This window comes from Hermetia illucens, chromosome 2, assembly GCF_905115235.1.
Source record: "Hermetia illucens chromosome 2, iHerIll2.2.curated.20191125, whole genome shotgun sequence".
In the NCBI taxonomy this organism is placed as follows: Eukaryota; Metazoa; Arthropoda; class Insecta; order Diptera; family Stratiomyidae; genus Hermetia; species Hermetia illucens.
In genome coordinates this window covers 70,729,349-70,750,047 of record NC_051850.1, presented here as the reverse complement: position 1 = coordinate 70,750,047, position 20,699 = coordinate 70,729,349, and the positions used below count along the sequence as shown (strand labels likewise).

Genomic DNA, 20,699 nt, shown 5'->3' with positions numbered 1-20,699 from the left:
AATATGGTTATGTGGGGCATTTTGATATTGGGTGAGACGTAGGGGAGATTAAGCTCAAAATGTGTGCCCCAAAAAATGAAACAGGTCTCGTTTTCAGAATATATTCAACGGAAAAATCTGAAAAAAATTACAGTGATGCATCTATATGAAATCTTGGCCTCAAAATACATCCCGTGCCGATATTTGCACAAATAAAGTTAATAATAGTATACTGCCATTTTTAGAAATTTACCGAAAAACCACCTTTAAGTTTATTCCAGCAGTACAAAATTTGGTATCAGCATAGGCTAATATAGGACATAAATCTGAAAAATTTGAAAGCAATTCAACTATTATTAAGAAAGTTATAGAAGGTCAAAGTTTCGCTTTTCAGATAAATTGCACCCTAAGACGTATATGACGTCGTTATTATATAAAGTGAACTTATATGAACAGCTGGCTCTATGGGGACGCTTTAATTTTTCCTTTTTGGTTTTTTTAGTCATTTTCATAACAGTGTCAATTACTCGAGATAGACATATATATTGATATATGTATGCGTTAGTAAAGCTTGTGGGTAGTAACCAATTCAAATAATAGCCATGTATGAACTTGGTTATCGGCGGTTTTTAATTTATGTACATATGTACGCATTTGAATACGGAGTAAAGTGAAAATATTTCTTTATTTAGGATGAAAACGGTATTATGTCGTTCATTTGATACGTACATATGTATGTGAAGTGACACATTGAAAATTATACAACATTGCAATGGAAAATGCAAACTTTGTATTGCAATATGTGGAGCATCCTTATGGGCCAGCGTTGTGTGTGTTCCATATTGCGAGGCTGACCCATTGACCGAATGCTGAATCGATCTTGTGTAAGACTTATTTAAGATAGGTTAAGGCGAAAATATAAGTAGGACTATCGGGTAGCTCGAGATTAAATCGTGAGTATTATTGTTATCGGTAGTTAACGCACGTAGACTACGCGCAATTTCAACAGTGTCGTTGGTATTGTTTATAGTGTATAATATAATTTATTATTATTCTGTTAAGGGAAAGTCGCGCCGCGTCCTTGAAGAACTATTGTGCCCCTTTTATTGGTTATAGTGTACCTATTGATCATAGTATCTCAAGCAGGTCTGTAACCGTTAAGAACTTTAGTATGTTCCCCACTTCCAGATAATAAGATCCAGTATAATATAATATAGTGGCGTTGGTATTGTTTATAGTGTATAATATAATATTTTTTTTTGTGCGTACACGGAGGTGGAAAATCTTAGGAAGACACGTCCGCCGCCCGAACGGCGGAACTACAGCGGCCGCGTGTGGGATTCACACCCACTAAAAACCACCCCCCGGTCTCTCCAGCCCCAGCCCCGCGGGACCACCATTGAGGTATTACTTCGCGGGGTAGGTTTGCTCTTAGGCACTCATCCTTCTCCTATTTGCAGCTTTCCTCCTTCTTTGTTCCTTCAGCAACTCCTCCTACATTTGGATGATTGCGGAACCAACCGCAAGCCACTTCTCCTCGGACTCCAACATCTCAGTAACCAAGCTCTCATGGGTCCCGCTCCTGCCCAGCACCTGGTTTAAGCTCCTTCTCTCCATCGCAAATCGTGGGCAGTGAAACATCACATGCTCTGGATCCTCTGGTACGCCATCGCATCTGGGACAATTCGGAGAATCATCCAACCCAAAGCGGTGCAGATACTGCCTGTAGCAACCACCGTGCCCCGTGAGGAACTGGGTAATGTGGTAGTTGGTCTTCCCATGTTTTCGCTCAAGCCACACCCTAATGTTGGGAATGAGCCTGTGCGTCCGCCGACCTTTCGCAGACTCGGTCCATCTGCGTTGCCAGAGATCAAGCGACTCTGACCTTGCCGCATTTCTACACTGTGCATGCCCCTCCATACGTCTTGCATTGTAAAGGACACTCATTTCTTTGGCCAGAATGTCAACCGGGATCATGCCTGCCACCACCAATACTGCCTCATCTGATGTGGTTCTAAAAGCACTGCAAACCCTCAAAGCCATCCGCCGGTAAACCGAATTCACCTGCTTCCTTCTCTGAGAGCCTGCAAGCGCCTCTGCCCACACAGGCGACGAGTAGAACAGGATGGAGCGCACCACTCCGGCTAGCACCAACCTCCGGCAATGTTTCGGCCCACCAATATTTGGCAACATTTTTGCAAGTGCCGTGGTGGCACTGGCTGCCTTTTGGCATGCATACTCTAGGTGCTCCCTAAAACTCAATTTGGTATCAATTATTACCCCCAGGTATTTGATAGCCGGCTTTGATACGACCGTATGTCCACCGACCTCCACTTTTACAATATTGTTTTTCCTGCGTTTCGTTATTAAGACCGCTTCCGTTTTCGCATCCGCCAAGGTCAGCCCGGCCTTTTCTAGCCAGGACTTTACCGCTCTCACCGTTTCTGTTGCGTAAACCTCCACATCTTCTGGGTGTTTTGCTGTAACAACCACAGCTAGGTCATCAGCAAAGCCGACAATCGTAGTCCCCTCTGGGACGGGAAGAGCAAGCACCCCATTATACATGATATTCCACAACAGGGGACCAAGTATCGATCCCTGTGGTACCCCGGCTGTGACAATGTACTCTTTGGGGCCCTCATCCGTCCCGTACCAGAGAGTCCTCTCTGAGAGGTTGTTTTCCACCAAATTCGCTAAGTATCCGGGGACACCTATGTCAGCCAACGCCCGTTTAATTCTATTCCAGTTGGCCGAGTTGAATGCGTTTTTGACATCCAACGCCACCACGGCACAGCAGCCGCCAGAAATCAGTGCACCTTTTGCCAGGTTTACCACCATGCCAATTGCGTCCACCGTAGAGTGGACACGTCGGAAACCAAACTGGCGTTCCGACAAACCATTGCTGGCTTCGACGATGGGCAGGAGTCTGTTGTAGATGACTCTCTCCATCATCTTCCCCATTGTATCCAACAGGCAGATAGGACGATAAGATGCTGGGTTTCCAGGTTGCTTGCCAGGCTTCGGAAGCAACACCAACTTTTGCTTTTTCCACTGGGCAGGGAATATTCCTTCTTTTAGGCACGCCTCGAAGGTGTTGGCGAAAAGGTCGGGCCTAGTCTTCACTGCCAGTTTCAAAGCTCGGTTGGGGATGTCATCCAAACCTGGGGCCTTGTTGTCACCGAACCTACCACATATTTCCCGCAGCTCCTCCACAGTTACAGGCGGTATTATGCCGTCATTTAGCTGGACAAAAATTTGCCTTCCCCTATTTTCGTGGTGAGGGAACAGAGTGGTAACAATCTGAACAAACGGTTTTCCATTCGTACAGAGCTAAAATGCAAAATATTCCTTCACTAATTGATAAACTCCAGATATACATATGTACATACATATCAAACATATAAATATTGTGCTCATACTAAATAAACAAACGTTGCGCATGGAAATTGATTGAGCACATATTAAAATAAATACCACTTAAAATAAATACCACCGGAACTAACGTAACACATGTCTATCCTAAAAAGAAAACTAAAATGTCCCCATGGACCACGCCGTTAATATAAGTTCACTTTACATGATGACGTTGTCATATACGTCTTAGAGTTCAATAAATTTACCTGAAATGCAAAGCTTTGAACTTCTATAACTTTGTTAATAATAGTTGGATTTCGTTGAAACTTTTCAGAATTGGGGGGTATAGTGGTGCCAATTTGCCATTTTGTACTTCTGGGATGAAGTTAAGGGAGGTTTTTTGGTAAATTTGTAAAACATAGTAATATACTATTATTAACTTTATTTATGCAGATATCGGAACGGGATGTATTTTGAGGCCTAGTTTTCGTAGAGATGCATCATTGTTCTGAGAACGAGCCCCGTTTCACTTTTTGGGGAACACATTTCGACTCCTCACTCCAATATGTTTCACCCAATATCAAGTAAAATCAGTTTCTAAAGTACTAATCGAGCCCTTTCCTTTGATACCCCACGACTATATTCTATGAAGAATATATATATTTTTTGCATGTAAATTCAACACCAAATGGCGCCACTACCTGCATGTAAAGGGATACGCAAACCACATGTTTTCATCAAATCTCGTGACAATCGGTTCAGCCGTTTCCGAGTAAATCGCGTGAGGCAGACAGACAGGCATTGAATCGATTTTAATAAGGTTTTGTTTCACAAGAGTGAAGCTATATGTTGTTTTGAAAGTATTTCGACTTGGCATCCCTTCGAATAATTTACCTTACTTATCTATGAACAATCAAACTAAATATGAACGTTCTTGCCACAAAAAAATAATTGGCTATTTAAATTCCTTGGTTTTCGCAGGTACATTATTATAGAGTAAATGCCGTGAAAAAAATTGCAAGAGTACCAAATATGAAGAAAGAGAAGCTATCAGAAAGTCAGCGACCTTTCAAATTATAAGTATAATTTACGAATTTTTGGATTATCGAATAACGTAAGGAAATTTACAGCTCATCAAATCATCAGCCTCACGGGAATCAGTTTCGAACGGCGTAGTATTATCGTAAGTAGTGGAAATTTGATGTAAAGTATTAATATTAAAAAAAATATACAATTTGGCAGGGGTTTGTAGAGCTTACGATAGTTCCAAATCGTGAAAATATACGTGCAATTCGATTAAATGCAAAACAATGCAGGATATATCGAGTGATGTTGAATGATGTATGCGAAGCCCCATTTCAATATTTCGATCCTTTCCTGGATGTATGCCAATCAGATTCAAAAACGTAAGTTCATTTTCTATTATAAGATTGACTTTTAAGAAATGTTTTTTAAGGCGTTCTCTGGATACATTTTATAAACATCACTTGGCAGCAGCTCAAAAAACAGACCCTGATTGTAATGCGGGAGAATTAATTATTCAAATTCCGCCAGAAGGATCTCACCTGGTAGGGGAAGGTCGTGGATTGCGAGTTGGTATAGAATTTTCATTGGAAAGCCCAGAAGGCGGAATACACTTTGTTATTCCAAACGAAATAGAGGGGCAGCCAATGCCGAACTCAGCTCACATGTTTACCTATGGTCATGAAAATTCTTCCCGCCTTTGGTTTCCTTGTGTAGACAGCTATGCTGAACCATGCACTTGGAAGTTAGAATTTACAGTGGACAAATATTTAACTGCAGTTTCTTGCGGCGAACTTACAGAAGTTGTTATGACACCAGACTTGCGACGAAAAACTTTCCATTATGTTGTTTCATCTCCCGTGTCTGCTCCAAACATTGCTTTGGCCGTAGGGCCCTTCGAAATTTACGTTGATCCTCACATGCACGAAGTCACACACTTTTGCTTACCACAGCTTATGCCGTTGCTTAAAAACTCGGTCAGATACCTCCACGAAGCATTTGAGTTCTATGAAGAGACTTTATCAACGCGGTATCCTTTTTCGTGCTATAAACAAGTATTTGTTGATGAAATCGATACTGATATTGCTGCATATTCAACCATGAGTATAGCTTCTACACACCTATTGCATTCAATCGCTATAATAGATCAAACATATGTAACTAGAAAAGCAATGTCAAAAGCAATAGCTGAGCAATTTTTTGGCTGTTTCATTTCCTTGCAAAATTGGTCCGATACTTGGCTTGCAAAAGGCATTGCAGAATATTTATGTGGTTTATATTCGAAAAAGTGTTTTGGGAACAATGAGTATCGTGAATGGATCCAATCTGAACTTGAGGAAGTTGTTAAGTACTGAAGAAAAATATGGCGGAATAGTACTGGATTGTAGTCAGGCTCCGGCTCCCTTGCCAGTTTCAACAAATTCGCCAGTGGTAGCTTCCAAACAACCAGAAATCACTTACTACTTCCCTATCAAGAGCTTGCATACAATGTCTCCAAAATACATTGAAGCCCTGCGGAAAAAGGCACATTTGGTCATACGTATGCTTGAACATAGAATTGGACAGGAGTTACTGTTACAGGTAAGTAAATGGTTATTATGTATTATTGCGTTTTCTCTAGGCTCTATAAATATATATATGTACATCATTTTTACAATACCGCACGGAAGAACTTTGAAATCTTTTACTTGGAAATGAAATAACCTGGATTTCTTCTACCGAATAAGGGAAACACTTTCTATCATGCATGCCTTAAACACACTAATAAATCGATCAGGCGATGGTGTTGATGGTGAGGTTAAAGGAAGAAACGGGAACGGCTTAGTAAAAACAAATTATGTTAGCTTTATTTCGAAGAATTTTTGAGATTTTTTTTTCAATAATAAAATAAAAATAAGATAATGTGCCATTAGTCGCAATTTTTATTTGAAACCGAATGTCCGGGTTGCTTTGTTATCAGAACGCTAGGATGTCACGGCGTTAGTTCGCGTTTCAAATTTCACTGTTGGCAGAGGGATTTGCATTGTGACTGAGAACCTGAGAAAAATCATATTCTTGGAAATTTTATAAACTATCATACCTCTAAATTTCTTGATGATTAGATCATTACTTTTTGAGCTATAATCCCCGCAAAAAATCATTAGAGAAAAACACGTTTGAAGGAAAAATTGTTTGAAATTTCGACTTTCGGATACTTCTCACTCTTGATTACAAACAAATACAAACGCGTACGTAAAGGCATAAAGAGGTTACCTCCTGGGCACTCAAGCCTAAGCACTCGATAAGCGATCCGTTTTACGCTCATAAAACCTAAGGGAACACAAATTTCGCTTTGAAATTCTTGCAGCATATTCTGGCGATAGTGAAGTTAACGATATATGCCAATAAAAAAATCAACTTTGAAAATCTCCTAATGTGATTGCCCCCTAAAGGAGGAGGGGGGAGGTAACGTCAATTCGTGCAGGAAAGGGCACCATTTTGTGACGGCACAGTTAAAATCAATGGTACAATATTGTCTAAAATTTTCATGAAGAAATATTAAACAAATCGGAATACTGGAAGCTGGCGTTTCCGAATTATTTCCTACATAAAAGTATATATATGTATATAAATTACATATATAAAATACCGCTTGCTCAGTATGGGCACTACCCCAAAGTTTTATTTACATATACATATAAATGTTATGATGTCATTCATGTTTTAGAATACATGAAATTCACATAAAATGTAAAATCTTCATCTTCTATAACTTTGTTAATAATATTTGAATTTCCTTTAAACTTCTCAGAGTTATGTCTTGTATTATCCCTTATATCATTGCCTTTGTACTTCTAGCATGAACCTAATTTCCGGCTAAATTTCTAAAATATGCTAATATAATATTATTAACTTTATTAGTGCAGATATCGGAACGAGATGTATTTTGAGGCTTAGATTTAGTTTAGATACACCTCTGTGATTTTTTCAGATTTTTCGGTTCGATAGGTTTTGAGACCGGGACCTATTACACTTTTTGTGGGTCACATTTTGAGCCCTCACTCCCCTAAGTTTCACGCGATATCAAATATGGGACTAGTTTCGAAAAGTTCAAATTGAGCCCTTTCATTTGATACACATGACTAAATTCTGTGAAAAAAATGTTGGTTCGAACTCTCATTGTAGTTTTGCTCAAAATAGTCAGGAGAGGATCTTTACTCAGATCTTCATAAATAGGCTTGATTACATCCAAAACATCCTTGGGAAGAGTACTATGCGTGAATTTGAAAAAATCCATTGCATTAGCAATTGCAGTTTTTTCCACGATGCAGTTTTCGAACCACGATTCGCGCTGAGTCATGTATGAGATGTGGTTGCTTAAACCAATCTATCCTAGTTTTGCTCCGATTCATATCAAATTTTCACACAACGTTTTTGAAAACAAATGCAAACAAGTCGGGTAACCGGAAGCTTGACGCTTCAGGTATAAAAGGTTTTGTGTTTCCTTACGTGAGAAGCATAACGCAGTTCTCCATTGGCCGATAGCAATGACTCGAGATATTTAAATCGCTCAGTTCTGTCAGCGGCGGTGACCTGAACAGAACTAAGCGATTTAAATATCTCGGATCAATGCTATCAGCCAATGGAAAACTGCGTAATGAATTTGCTTCACGCATTAGCCCAATCTGAATGAAGTGGCATTCCACAACCGGTGTTCTTTGTGATCGACGTATACTTCTGAGTGTTGGCGCACTATAAAAGACAATGAAGGGCGTTTTGCGGTAATGGGGAGTAAGATGTTCTATTGGACTAGTGGCGTGACACGTTTTGACCACATCCGAAATGAGGATATCCGCGGTCGATATGGGGTTGCATAGATCGTGGAAAAACTGTGAGAGGCGTTTTCGATGGTGTGGTTACGTAATTCCCGCTAACGAGAATTCACTTAACAATCTTGGTCTGAATATCGAAGTCAATGATAAACGACCAAAAGGCAGGCCGAAACAACGGTGGCTTGATACACCGGATGGGGATTTAAAAGCCTCGCGATTACATCCAGTGTAGGGATTTGATAAAATAAAATGGCGAAACCGATCTCGACGAACCGACCCCGCTTGTAAACGGCACAAAGGCTGAAGAAAACGAAGAAGATGTGAGTAGCGACCAGCGCATGACCGCTCCGTGTCACATAGCTGAAAATTCCATTGAACTCTATTTTTTAGAAAGCTATTTAAATAAATCATTTGATGGAAAGCCCTGTATTGATAATAGTCAACCTCATACGCTGCACACTCTGAGTTTAATGTTATTAGCAAATGCGAGGAATTTAACCGACACCAAATATAAAAAAGTCGGGAAACCGGAAGCTTGACGCTTCAGGTATAAAAGGTTTTGTGTTTCCCTATGTGAGGAGTATAACGTAGTTCCCCATTGGCTTATAGCATTGACCCGAGATATTGAAATTGTTCAGTTCTGGGCAGATTACTGCCATTGCCAGAACTGAGCGATTTAAGTATCTCGAAGGGCAGGTTACTGCCATTGCCAGAACTCAGCGATTTAAATATCTCGAGTCAACGCTATCAGCCAATGGAGAACTGCGTAATGAAATTGTTTCACGCATTAATGCAACCTGGATGAAGTAGCATTCCCCAACTGGTGTTCTTTGTGATCGACGTATCAGCGCACGTCCCAAATCTAAAATTTACTGCAATGTCGTCCGTCTGCCACTCTCTATAGTTCTGAGTGTTGGCCGATTATAAAGGACAATGAACGGCGTCTTGCGGTAATGGGGACGAAGATGTTGCATTGCACTGGTGGCGTGACACGTTTTGATTACGTCTGAAATGAGAATATCCGCGATCGATATGGGTTTGCATCGATCGTGGAAAAACTGCAAGAGAAGCGTTTTCGATGGTGTGGTCACGTAATTCACGCGAACGAGAATTCAACAACCAGTATTGATCAGAACATCGAAAGCAATGGTGGCTTGATACGCTGGATGGGGATTTAAAGGTCTCGCGATTACATTCTGATCAGGCATTTGATAAAATAAAATGACGAAATCGATCATCACGAGCCGACCCCCCCGCTTGTGAACTTGAAGGCTGAAGAAAAAGAGAAAGACGTGAGGAGCGACGAGTGCACGACAGCTCCGTGTAATATAGCTAACAATTCCATTGCCCTCTATTTTCTAGAAAGCGATTTAAATAAATCATTTGATGGAAAACCCTGTGTTGATAATGGTCAACCTCATACGCTTCACGTTCTCAGTTTAATATCTGTAATGAAAGATTATGGAGATAAGAGATCAAGTCGATCCCTTGAGTGGCCGATAACGACCTAGAGGGCAGAGCTATCCCAAAAAGCTAAACAAATTGGCAAAATTTGACCGTGAAGGTCCGCCCACAAAGATTGCAGCTCTATCACAGCTCTCGGTCGACACGTTCTTGCACGCCTCTGTGCTAGCCAGGCTCGGGAATGTGGGGGTTTTCCTTTGAGCGCTTTGATCCCTCACGCTTCATTACTAAAAACAACGTGCCTTTTCCGATGCGTGGGTCCGCACCGGATTTTAAAATCGATTTTAAGTAGGAATTCGCGACGGCCTATCGAATGAAAACCAGAACGCGAGCTAAATTGGAAAATAAAAAAAAAACGGCTCGACCGCGCGCGTGGAGCCGTTTGTCTCCGGACCCGAGTGCCGCGATCAAGTAGGGGAAGATCCACGACGGATCACCGTCCCGATTGCCGTCCCTTCCGCCTCAGATCTTGTACGAGGCGCGGCCGGTGAGGTTCCCACCCTTCCTCGACATCCTCCGGCCAGTTATTCGATTAGAGGATGTCCCTTGCATATGAATTCCGCGGGAGTAAGGAGGAACTAAGGGGAGGAAGTCCTCAAACTACTTCATATTATTCACACATTATTTATAAGAGTTCAATTATCATAACAAAATATCATAAAATAAAATGAAAAAAAAATGTGGTAAAATTTAAAGAAATAAAAATTCAAAATTCAATTCAAAGAGAAAAAAATATGGTATGTAAAATGGGGGCAGATATCAATCCTTAAATTGATATCTAGTCAACAATCCTAAAATTGTTGATGGCCGGGATGGGTGCAATAATCCTCAAATTATTGCACGTTGGAGGAACCAAGAAGAAACTACTGGTTTCACTTTACTTTCGCTAGTCCTTCTCTTTATTAATATCACTTCGTTTTTATAAAAGAAATCTTATAACTAAGCAATTTACAATTTACACATTTTTGTTTACATGACCATTTAGCAATTTACAATTGCCACATTTCTGTTTTCATGACCTATTGATTCGTTTCTGGCACAAGCGCATGTTCAGCATTTTTCTTTGAACTGCTATTATGCTGACATAATTACTAATGACTTGTGCGAAAGTAGGTCAATGTGTCGATGCACTTATTAATTTTAGCTGAACTGCTATTATGTTCTTTTGTATGATTCGAACATTCCGCCCACCTACATATGTCTAAAGTACATATTACAAAATTGAGAAAATTGTTATATTTGATTAATATTTATTAGCATTAGTATAATTTAGTTGACATTTAATTTTTTGACGGTATGTCGTACCATTTTGTGGTAGGAAGCGGAAGTTGAATCGTCTGACTTCTTTTTCTTATAAGGAGTAAAATTCCAGTGATGATAGTGCATGATACAAGCACTGATACGCCGGCTGCAGCTCCATGGTGAACTATTGGTTTCCATGCTATTGTTTCGTCGTGCTCCTCCAAGTTGAATGCTTCCTGTATATGTTGTGCGAAGGTTTCAGCAGACGTTATGAATGAAGTGTTTAGTGTTGAAACCGTCGTTAGGTTCAGGCTCATGTTGATGTGTGGTTCCTTAGGCTTGAAATAGACGCTGAATGTGGACCCCTTTTCCTCTTGGTCCGAAATTAATACGAATTGTGGGGTGTGGAGAGAACATGACGGAGGTAGCTGGATGATGCCAGAATCCTTTAGGCTGTATTCGTGGCGAACTCCGTGACACAACGTGAATATAGTCATTGGCCGGGGGCTTAAAAAAATCCAGGGAATTCTTATTATGAAGAGCGATCCAAACTGTCGAATTGAGCGCAAATATTTTGGAAATGCAGCCTTTGCCTGCCATAGAACTGAATATTTCGTGAATTACGCAGTTTTTACTTGCCCTGAACTCGTATATTGTATTTACGTTTATGATGTACAAAGTGTCGTTGATCCTGGTCGCTCTATTGAAGGTAGCTTCGTCAAGTTCGTAGTATAGTTGTTTGTTGTAGTCAATCGCTAAGAACTTCGATGAAAAGTCCACAACTGCATACATATCCTTTTCGTTGATTCGTTTAGGAACAGCTGTCGGCTTTATGAGCTCGAACTGGTTTGTATCGATGATTTGTAGGTAAGCAAAGATCGTCAATTTGTTTTCTGTGTGTGTAGTCTCAATACGATTCATAGGTATGTGATACACTTTATGCTGTTTTGGTAGTAGCTGTTCGGTACGGTTAATCACCTGGTACAATTCTGCGATGTTAAAACATTCTATAACCCCATTTTTGGTATACAGACTGTTCAGAATAGACGAATACTTCTGACTCAGCTCCGATAGAAAGTTTTCCGCTCGTTGATAGGCACTTAGAAATTGCAAATTGACTTTATTACCATCGATTGTTGCGCTATACCATTTAGTGTATCCGTTAATGACGCTTGTTACATGGTTCAGATGACTGTTGAAGTCTGCCAGTTTTAGTTGCATTTTTTCATTGGTTCGGTTCATAGTCTGTAACGCACTTAACATCAGTTTTCCGTGCTGTCGATTGGCTTGAATGAGCTTTTGTTGGTTCGTGTTTAAATCGTCGATGTCATGATATACTCTGTCATTAACGCCAAATAGTGTTGTTAGCATGTCCCCGAGTACTCCACGCCTTTCTCTTGGATGCATAAAGACCAATGTGTGAATCTTCTGTTGAACCTCTTGATTTAACTCTTGTAATTGTTGACTGAGATCTGCACACTGTATTTCCGATGTAGCAACGCGTCCTAAGCGACATAGTTTATCTATCTTTTCGGCTACTGATGTTGCAGTTATGCTATCGTTTTTGACGTCAGTCCATGGTATCGTTAGACTTATCCTGAGTGTTCCCCTGTTAGTATATGCGTATCCTAGATGTTCGATGTATATTCCGCTAGGAATCGATGTTATGTTCAATGCTGTACTTATCGATGGGAGTAGACACGCTATGATTGACATGAGAAATAAACAATTGAAAGGTGAGATTGATCGTTGGCAGCATGTTTTCCTCGTAGTTGGTTCGTTGGTTAGCTTAGCAGTTCTTCGTTTCCGGTTGACTTTAGTGGGTTGACTGTCCTGTTTGTTCGCGGAGGCATGTTCATTCTTGTTAGAACCCTCTGGAATGTTCACTGGATGGTGGTCTTCAATAGGTAGAGCCGCTAACTTGACGATTGGTCTCTTGGTAATACGGCCATGTAATTTAATTGTTGCTACGCGAACTAGACCGTCTGCACCAGGATGAACCTCAGTGATACGAGCTAATGGCCACTTTGATGGAGGATAACTCTCGCTCTTGACCAATACCAGCTTGTCCGGGTTCCAGGTTTGGCTTTGTCTTCATCCATTTTGGCCTTTGTTGCAACCTTGAGATGAACTCGTCTGACCACCGGTTCCAAAATTGTGTTACAATTTGCTGTGTCAGCTTCCATTTTTTCAGCAGGTTTAATTCTTCGTTCGGGGTTTCTTGCGGGATTGATATGAGTGGTTCGCCAATCAAAAAATGCGCGGGAGTGAGTGCTTCCAGATCATTAACATCGTCGCTGATGGGCATGAGAGGCCGACTATTAAGAACTGCTTCGATCTGGGTGAGAACCGTGTACATTTCCTCCATTGTTAACAAGCTGTCACCGATTGCAGGTGCAGTTTGACTGACTTCACCCCAGCTTCCCATAATCCTCCGAAATGAGGACTGCTCGGGGGTATGAAGTGCCAGGTGATTTTGTCGTTAGCTACCGTGGACTGAACTGTTTTCATCATCTGCATGAACTGGTGTTTTATTTCTTTACTGGCTGCTACGAAATTTGTACCACAATCAGAATACAAATCCGAGCACAAACCGCGCCGGGACACAAATCGTTTAATTGCTGCAAGACACGCTTGTCCAGAGAGATCACTCACAACCTCCAAGTGAATGGCTTTGGTCTTCAAGCAGATAAAGAGGGCTATATAGGATTTCATCGTTTTAGCGCCTCTGCCCGATGACCATTTTAGTTGTATTGGTCCGGCAAAATCCAGTCCGCAGGTTTTGAAGGCTCTTCCAGGGGTGACTCGTGCTTCAGGTAACGCTCCCATTAACTGTTCTCCTGGCTTTGCGTTTGATTTAAAACAGGTTATGCATTTGTGGATGCATGTTTTTACCAATTTGGAAGATTGCAATATCCAGTACTGTCTTCTGATTGCTGCTTGGGTTACTTGATTGCCTCCATGCAAAGTGCGCAAATGGTATGCTCTTACGATCAATTCGGACAACTTGCAGTCAGGACTTAGAATCACTGGATGCTTACGATCGTCCGATAATAGTGAGTGTCGTAGTCTTCCGCCCACCCTGAGGACCCCCTCAGCATCAGTGAACGGTGTCAGCTGGAATAATTTTGAAGTAGCTGGAACTGGTTGTCCCTTGTCCAACCTTTCTATCTCATCTTTGAAAGATAATGCTTGGGATAGCCGTACACATGCCATTTCCGCGTTGTTGAGTTCTGAAGTTGTCAGGGTTGCAGGTTTTGCAATAGTTGGTGACTTAAAGCGAAGGCAATATGCCACAATTCTAATCAGTTTTGCGAAGTCGGAGTACCTCCCCAGTATACTATCGTCAAACGTGAACTTCGCAACTTTCGCAACTTCGCAGGAGATCTCAGGCTTCCTCTCGAGTGTCGTGGTAATGTCGATTGCCCTTGACGAGTAGTTGATTGATTTGTGTTGCAGCCACTCGGGTCCGTTCCACCATAGATCGCTTTTGAGGAGTTGAGAAGCAGTCACTCCCCGTGACGCTATGTCTGCCGGGTTCCACTCTGTATCGATGTGTCTCCATTGACTAGAGTTGCTCGTAGCCTGTATTTCGCTCACCCTATTTGCGACGAACGTTTTCCACCTGGCTGGGTGATCACTCAACCAAGCGAGAACAATGGTCGAATTCCGTCCAGTAAAATTCAGCTGTGTCGGCAGGGAATCCGCAAGCTTGCTTCACGTGTTTCATCAATCTGCATAGTAGGACGGCACCGTTCAATTCTAGCCGGGGTACTGACTGTACCTTTAAAGGTGCCACTTTCGATTTCGATGTCAATATGTTCGCCGATACCGTGCCATCCGGATGTATTACTCGAACGTAAATCACCGCTGCAAAGGCTGCCATTTACGCGTCGCAGAAACCATGGAGTTCTACCTTGCAGCGATCAGACGTCTGTATGTATCGTGGTATTTGAAGCTGTGATAACGCTGGCCATTCCTTCATGTAGGTCAGCCACTCGATTTTCAACTGGTCAGGTACGGGCTTATCCCAATCCAGTTTCTGTAGCCACAACCTTTGGATAAATATCTTGCTAACTATTATGATGGGCTGGATCCAACCAAGCGGATCGAATAATCTCGCAGCATTAGATGTAATTATTCGTTTCGTAACTGGCTCGCTCGTTGAGATATGAGGCAGTTTCACTTTAAAGGTGAATATGTCGTCTTTAGGAATCCATTGCAAACCCAATGTCTTGACGGTGTTTTCTAGATTGATGTTGACTACGTCAGACGTTTCCCGGTCAACGGTGCTTACATGTTTCAGAACCTCCTCATAATTCGTGGACCATTTTCGAATGTTAAATCCAGCCTTTTTGAGAACGTTCACAATATCGTTTTGCAATTTCGCTGCACCTTCTATGGTCGAGGATCCGGTCAGCAAGTCATCTACATAGAAGTCCTTTTTGATGCTTTCACTTGCTGATGGTGACGTGAATTGCTCGTCTTCAGCGACCTGTTGTAGGGTACGTGTTGCTTGGAAGGGAGCACTGGCGGTGCCATAAGTTACTGTGTTTAGTCGATAGTGCTTTATTGGACCCTGGGGTTCTGGTCTCCAAACAATTCGCAGTAAGTCGCAGTCTCGACTGTCCACAAGTATTTGTCGGTACATCTTCTCAATGTCGGCAGCCAATGCGTATTTATGCCTCCTCCACCGCAGCAATATTTCAAAGATGGTGTATTGCGTATTTGGTCCCACCATTAGGATATCGTTCAACGAGGTGCCGGACGAAGTTTTATGGGATGCGTTGAATACGACGCGAACTTTCGTAGTTGTGCTGTCTTCTCTAACTACAGCATGATGTGGTAAGTAGTATGAGTGTTTGCAAAAAATTTCTGCGGATGGGACCTCGCTCATATGTCCCAATTCCAGATATTCCCTTAGGAATGCATTGTACTGCGCTTTGAGCTCTGGATTCCGTTCGAGTTTTGCCTCTGTCTGGCGGAGACGTATGACAGCGTCTTTTAATGACGGATGCAGCAGGATGGAGGGGTTCATATCAGGCTTAATCGGCAGCCTGACTATGTATCGGCCTGACTTTGGATCCCTCTTAGTAGTTCGGATGAACTGCCTCTCGCAGTCTGCTTCCTCTACGGTGAGGATTCGCTCTTGTGGTAACTCTTCCTGTTCCCATAATTTTCGGATATCAGCATCTAGCTGTTCGATACTAACCATACTGATGGAAGGCTCTGATGCTCGTATTACTTGGTTGACAGGCCCGGACAGGATCCAACCGATTTTGGTTTTTTGAGCCAAAACTTTGGTATTCTTTATCCGGATTACGCCCTTTTCCAATAGATCGCCATAAACGTCAGCACCCAAGAGGACGTCGATCTTCCCCGGAATGTTATACGATGAATCAGCTAAGTCCTCTTGTCTCAATTCAGTTATCTTGCATGGTGTCTTGGACTGGGGAATCTTGTCCGTTATATGGTTTACTATGACAAGAGATAAATTGAAACACCTTGTCGACCATTTTTCTTTGCATTGAGCAGATATCGCTCCCTTGCTGCTCGTTGAATGACTCCCGATGCCGCTGATTCTCAGATTTGTCGCTTGACGTGGTAGCCGTAAGAGTTGCGCCGCAGCTTCACTGATGAACGAACGCTGGGACCCTTGATCGACCAATGCACGCAGATGAATGAACGTTCCTTGATTGTCCTTTACCCGAATCCTTGCTGTAGCCAATAGAACAGCCGTAATGTCGACGCCACTGTTGATAGCATTCAGCGATGAGACTTGTTGTCTTGGATTCGGCAAAGCTGAAGACGCAGCTCTATTCGACGATGCCTGGTGTAACATTGAGTTATGCCTTTTCCCACACAGTTTGCACCCTTTACGTGATGGGCAGTTCCTGACTGTATGAGCCTCGTGCAAGCAATTGTAGCACAGCCGCAAAGATGCTACCAACTCTCGTCGTCTGGTTATGTCTGATTTCAGAAATGTGTCGCATTGCGAAATTCGATGATCGCCCTGGCATACTCGGCAGACGGCTCCCGTTGCTTGTGCTGCGTGTGCCCCTATTTTCACCGTCTTGCGTTCGGTGAGCTGTACTGCTTCCAGTATTGTGAACCGTTGACGCAAGAAGTTCGTGAATTGATTCAAAGTTGGTATCTCGTTCGAAGAACCAATGAATTTCTGCCATTCCGAATTACTTTCATTGTCCAATTTTTGTTGCAGGATGAACACCATGATTAGGTCGACTAAATCTGCTCCCAATGATTCAGTATTGGCACGGAATTGTTCGGTTGTGTCTAATATTCGCTTGATACCTATCGCACTAGCCGGAGTGCTAGTAGGTAAACTCCATATGCCTTTCATGTAGGCATTCCCGATGGCCCTCTTATTGTTGTATCGCTCCTTCAGTAACTTCCATGCTGGGGCATAATTAGTCTCCGTTAAAGTGAGGTGGCGTATCAATTGTCCTGCCTCACCGTTGACCGATGCACGAAGATACTGAAGCTTTTGTACACCACTTAAATTTTTGTTGTCGTGCACCATGACCTTGAATAAGTCATGGAATGCTGCCCACTGAGTGTAGTCGCCGCTGTAGCTGGGTATTTTAATCCTTTCCAGCCTGACTACGTTCTCGCCTGCATCTGGGGCCTCTTGAACTGCTGGACGTTGACTGCTCCCCACAGCTAGGTAACCGGCAATGTTTTGACGGAATACCACTGAACATTCGCCCCAGGCATCCTCGACCTCCTCGTACTCTTTCATGTACTGCGCAAGCAGTATTGCATCCTGAGCCCTCACGGTCTTCACTTTTCCGTGCAAGGCTTCGCATTTCGCCCATGCTCGCTTTAGCGTCTCCTCTCGGTGTTGAAAGTATTGTAAGTTGTATCGCGTACTCGAATCCTTCTTGAAGTTCCTAATCAGCCGAAGAACTTCTTCCAAATTATGTCGCTGCTCGATGACCACGTTTGCTGTGGACGCTGAATCTCCTTGTTCTGCTTGTCCCGGAGCCATTGTAGTATGCGAATGACTGAGTATGTTGGATGTCTGAAAATATTGGCTCGACCAGATATCCGGCTCGAAGGACCATGTAAAATGGGGGCAGATATCAATCCTTAAATTGATATCTAGTCAACAATCCTAAAATTGTTGATGGCTGCCGGGATGGGTGCAATAATCCTCAAATTATTGCACGTTGGAGGAACCAAGAAGAAACTACTGGTTTCACTTTACTTTCGCTAGTCCTTCTCTTTATTAATATCACTTCGTTTTTATAAAAGAAATCTTATAACTAAGCAATTTACAATTTACACATTTTTGTTTACATGACCATTTAGCAATTTACAATTGCCACATTTCTGTTTTCATGACCTATTGATTCGTTTCTGGCACAAGCGCATGTTCAGCATTTTTCTTTGAACTGCTATTATGCTGACATAATTACTAATGACTTGTGCGAAAGTAGATCAATGTGTCGATGCACTTATTAATTTTAACTGAACTGCTATTATGTTCTTTTGTATGATTCGAACATGGTAAAATTCAACTATTAATAATAAAAGAACAACAAAAAAAAAAGAAAAATAAATGATAGGAAAATAGTAACAAGCACTCACCCAGTTCGTCCCTCCGAGCTCGGCTGGCGGCTGGTGTAACAAGTACTAAAAAAAAAAGATTTATATCAAAAAAACAATTAAGTACTATTACTCATTAATAATAACATGTTCGAACTCGCACGTTTTACTGCTGTTCAAAATTTGTCCTCCTCCATTAATTGAAATCCTTCCGGAATTGTTCCTTTTGTTTTTCTTCTCACAACTTGTCACTTCCCGAAAAACCACCTCCGAAACATCCAAAAATTCTCCGTCACTACCAACACTTCTTTACACAGCCCGATGAATCAACTTCTCTTGCTATTCCTCCTCAGAATGCTCCTCAGACTTCTCCGCCAAGACCAAAACTTCTAACCACAGCCCGATGAGTCACCTTCTCTTCTATTCCTCCTCAGAATTCTCCGCCAAGACGCCCCAACCGCTGTCCTCCAGATCTCAAACCAAAACTCCCCTTCTTCCCGCCAAAAACCTTCTCTCCAGTAACATTCTCGCTGCCTTTGTTCGTGCACCGCTTCTATTCCCGCTACATAGCCTTTCTCACTCGGCAATGTTGCGGCAACATGCGCATGCGCCTGCAGATGCGGCAAATCATTCCCCTCCTGTCAAGATCAATTCGCTTGAATACATTGAATAATGTGCAATCTGCGGCGAACTTTAAGGCCATTGCACACTATTAAATGCATTGTTTAAGCAAATTAATTGAGAAAGAGCCGAATGAAATTCCGCTCCCGTCGCGCAGCTGGGTTTTCGAGACCCGCTCGAGGAAAGAAAGCTGAAGACCAGTGAGGGCCTCACTGCTGATAGCGGCTGAGTGTTGGCGCTTACGGGAAAAGGTAGAGCGAGATCCAAACCCACATTAGGCCTTGAGGTCCTTCGCGTGAGCGATGCCCAGGTTACGACCCTCCATGTCCTCCAGCTCGTATTGAACCGTTCCGACTCGACCGATGACCTTCGCCTTCACGAACTTCTGATCCAATTTGGCATTATATCGTTTTGCTGCACTGCTTAAGTTGAAGAGCCGTTTATACACGATATCTCCGACCTGAAATTCACGAGCTCGGGATCGCAAGTTGTAACCTCTTTCCTGTGTCTCTCTTGCCTGGAGGATTCGCCCTTGAACCTCTGCTCTCAGAATAGCAAGTTTATCCTGAGAACAGATCTCCAAGGTCGCATCAGGTAAGGCGTTCAGGCGTCGTAAAAGGGCGTAGGTACTCCCATGGGTGACCATGCTTTGCCCAAAAACGACGTGATAGGGTGATGTCCCTATCGAGACGTGTTTCGCTGAACGCAAGGCACAGTTGATGGATGACAACTTGTTATCCCAATCTCTTTGATCAGGACCGATATAAGCGCGTATAGCAGCCAACAGTGAGCGATTTACTCGCTCCGAGGCGTTTGCCTGCGGGGAGTATAAAGCGGTGTAAATGTGTTGAATGCCATACTGGTTCAGAAGATCGTTGAAAGCCACGGATTTGAACTGTACCCCATTATCAGATGTGATCGACTCAGGGATTCCAAACACATGAAAGATTCTCTTCTCCAAGTATTCGGTCAGCACGTTTGCGGTAAACCGTTTAATCGGCTCCACAAATGAAAACTTTGAGAGAGAATCGAGAACGACTATTGCTCCGATATTTCCGGCGCGAGATCTGGGGTATAGGCCGATCAAATCGATATACAAACGTTGAAATACCCGATCGGAGATGAGCGCTTTTCCCATTAGAGGTTGGAGCGTTTGGTTGGGAGCTTTTGACGTCTTGCACGTTTCACAATTGCGGATATAGTCCTTGACCTGTCAAACCATTTTAGGCCAATAAAACCACAACCGCAGTCTACCCAAGGTTTTACCAACCCCCCCATGTGCACTCAAAGGATGATCATGGGCACGGGTGATCACCTCCATCGTCAGCTCCTCCGGAATCCAAAGCTTCCAGGCCTGTTGTTCCTGCATCTCATCTCCTGAAGCATGATTGGTTCGTTTGTATACCAATCCATCGCATACCTGCAGATCAGGGAGTTTGTTGGAATTCTCCCTAATACGCTCTATTAACTGCAAATAGTTCGCAGACCGAAAATGTGGTGAATTAAAATCCACGTCTGCGTTGTTCCCACTTCTCTCCAAAGCATCCACCTCCGCTGGTGAATACATTCGAGATAGAGAATCCGGGACCAGATGTTGTGATCCCTTTCTGTGTTTAATGATGAACGAGAATCCTT

At 42.6% G+C, this 20,699-nt stretch overlaps 1 protein-coding gene across 1 annotated transcript in view; it reads left to right on the top strand.

The window, feature by feature from the left end:
* The window catches only part of LOC119647635 (transcription initiation factor TFIID subunit 2), an 84,825-nt gene that overhangs the window by 16,347 nt on the left and 47,779 nt on the right, over positions 1 to 20,699 (top strand). Inside the window, 5 exon segments of the mRNA XM_038048695.1 lie at positions 4,315 to 4,409; positions 4,462 to 4,516; positions 4,576 to 4,739; positions 4,790 to 5,708; positions 5,710 to 5,937. Of these exon segments, the coding sequence (XP_037904623.1) occupies positions 4,366 to 4,409; positions 4,462 to 4,516; positions 4,576 to 4,739; positions 4,790 to 5,708; positions 5,710 to 5,937 (1,410 nt within the window). The 5' untranslated portion in view covers positions 4,315 to 4,365.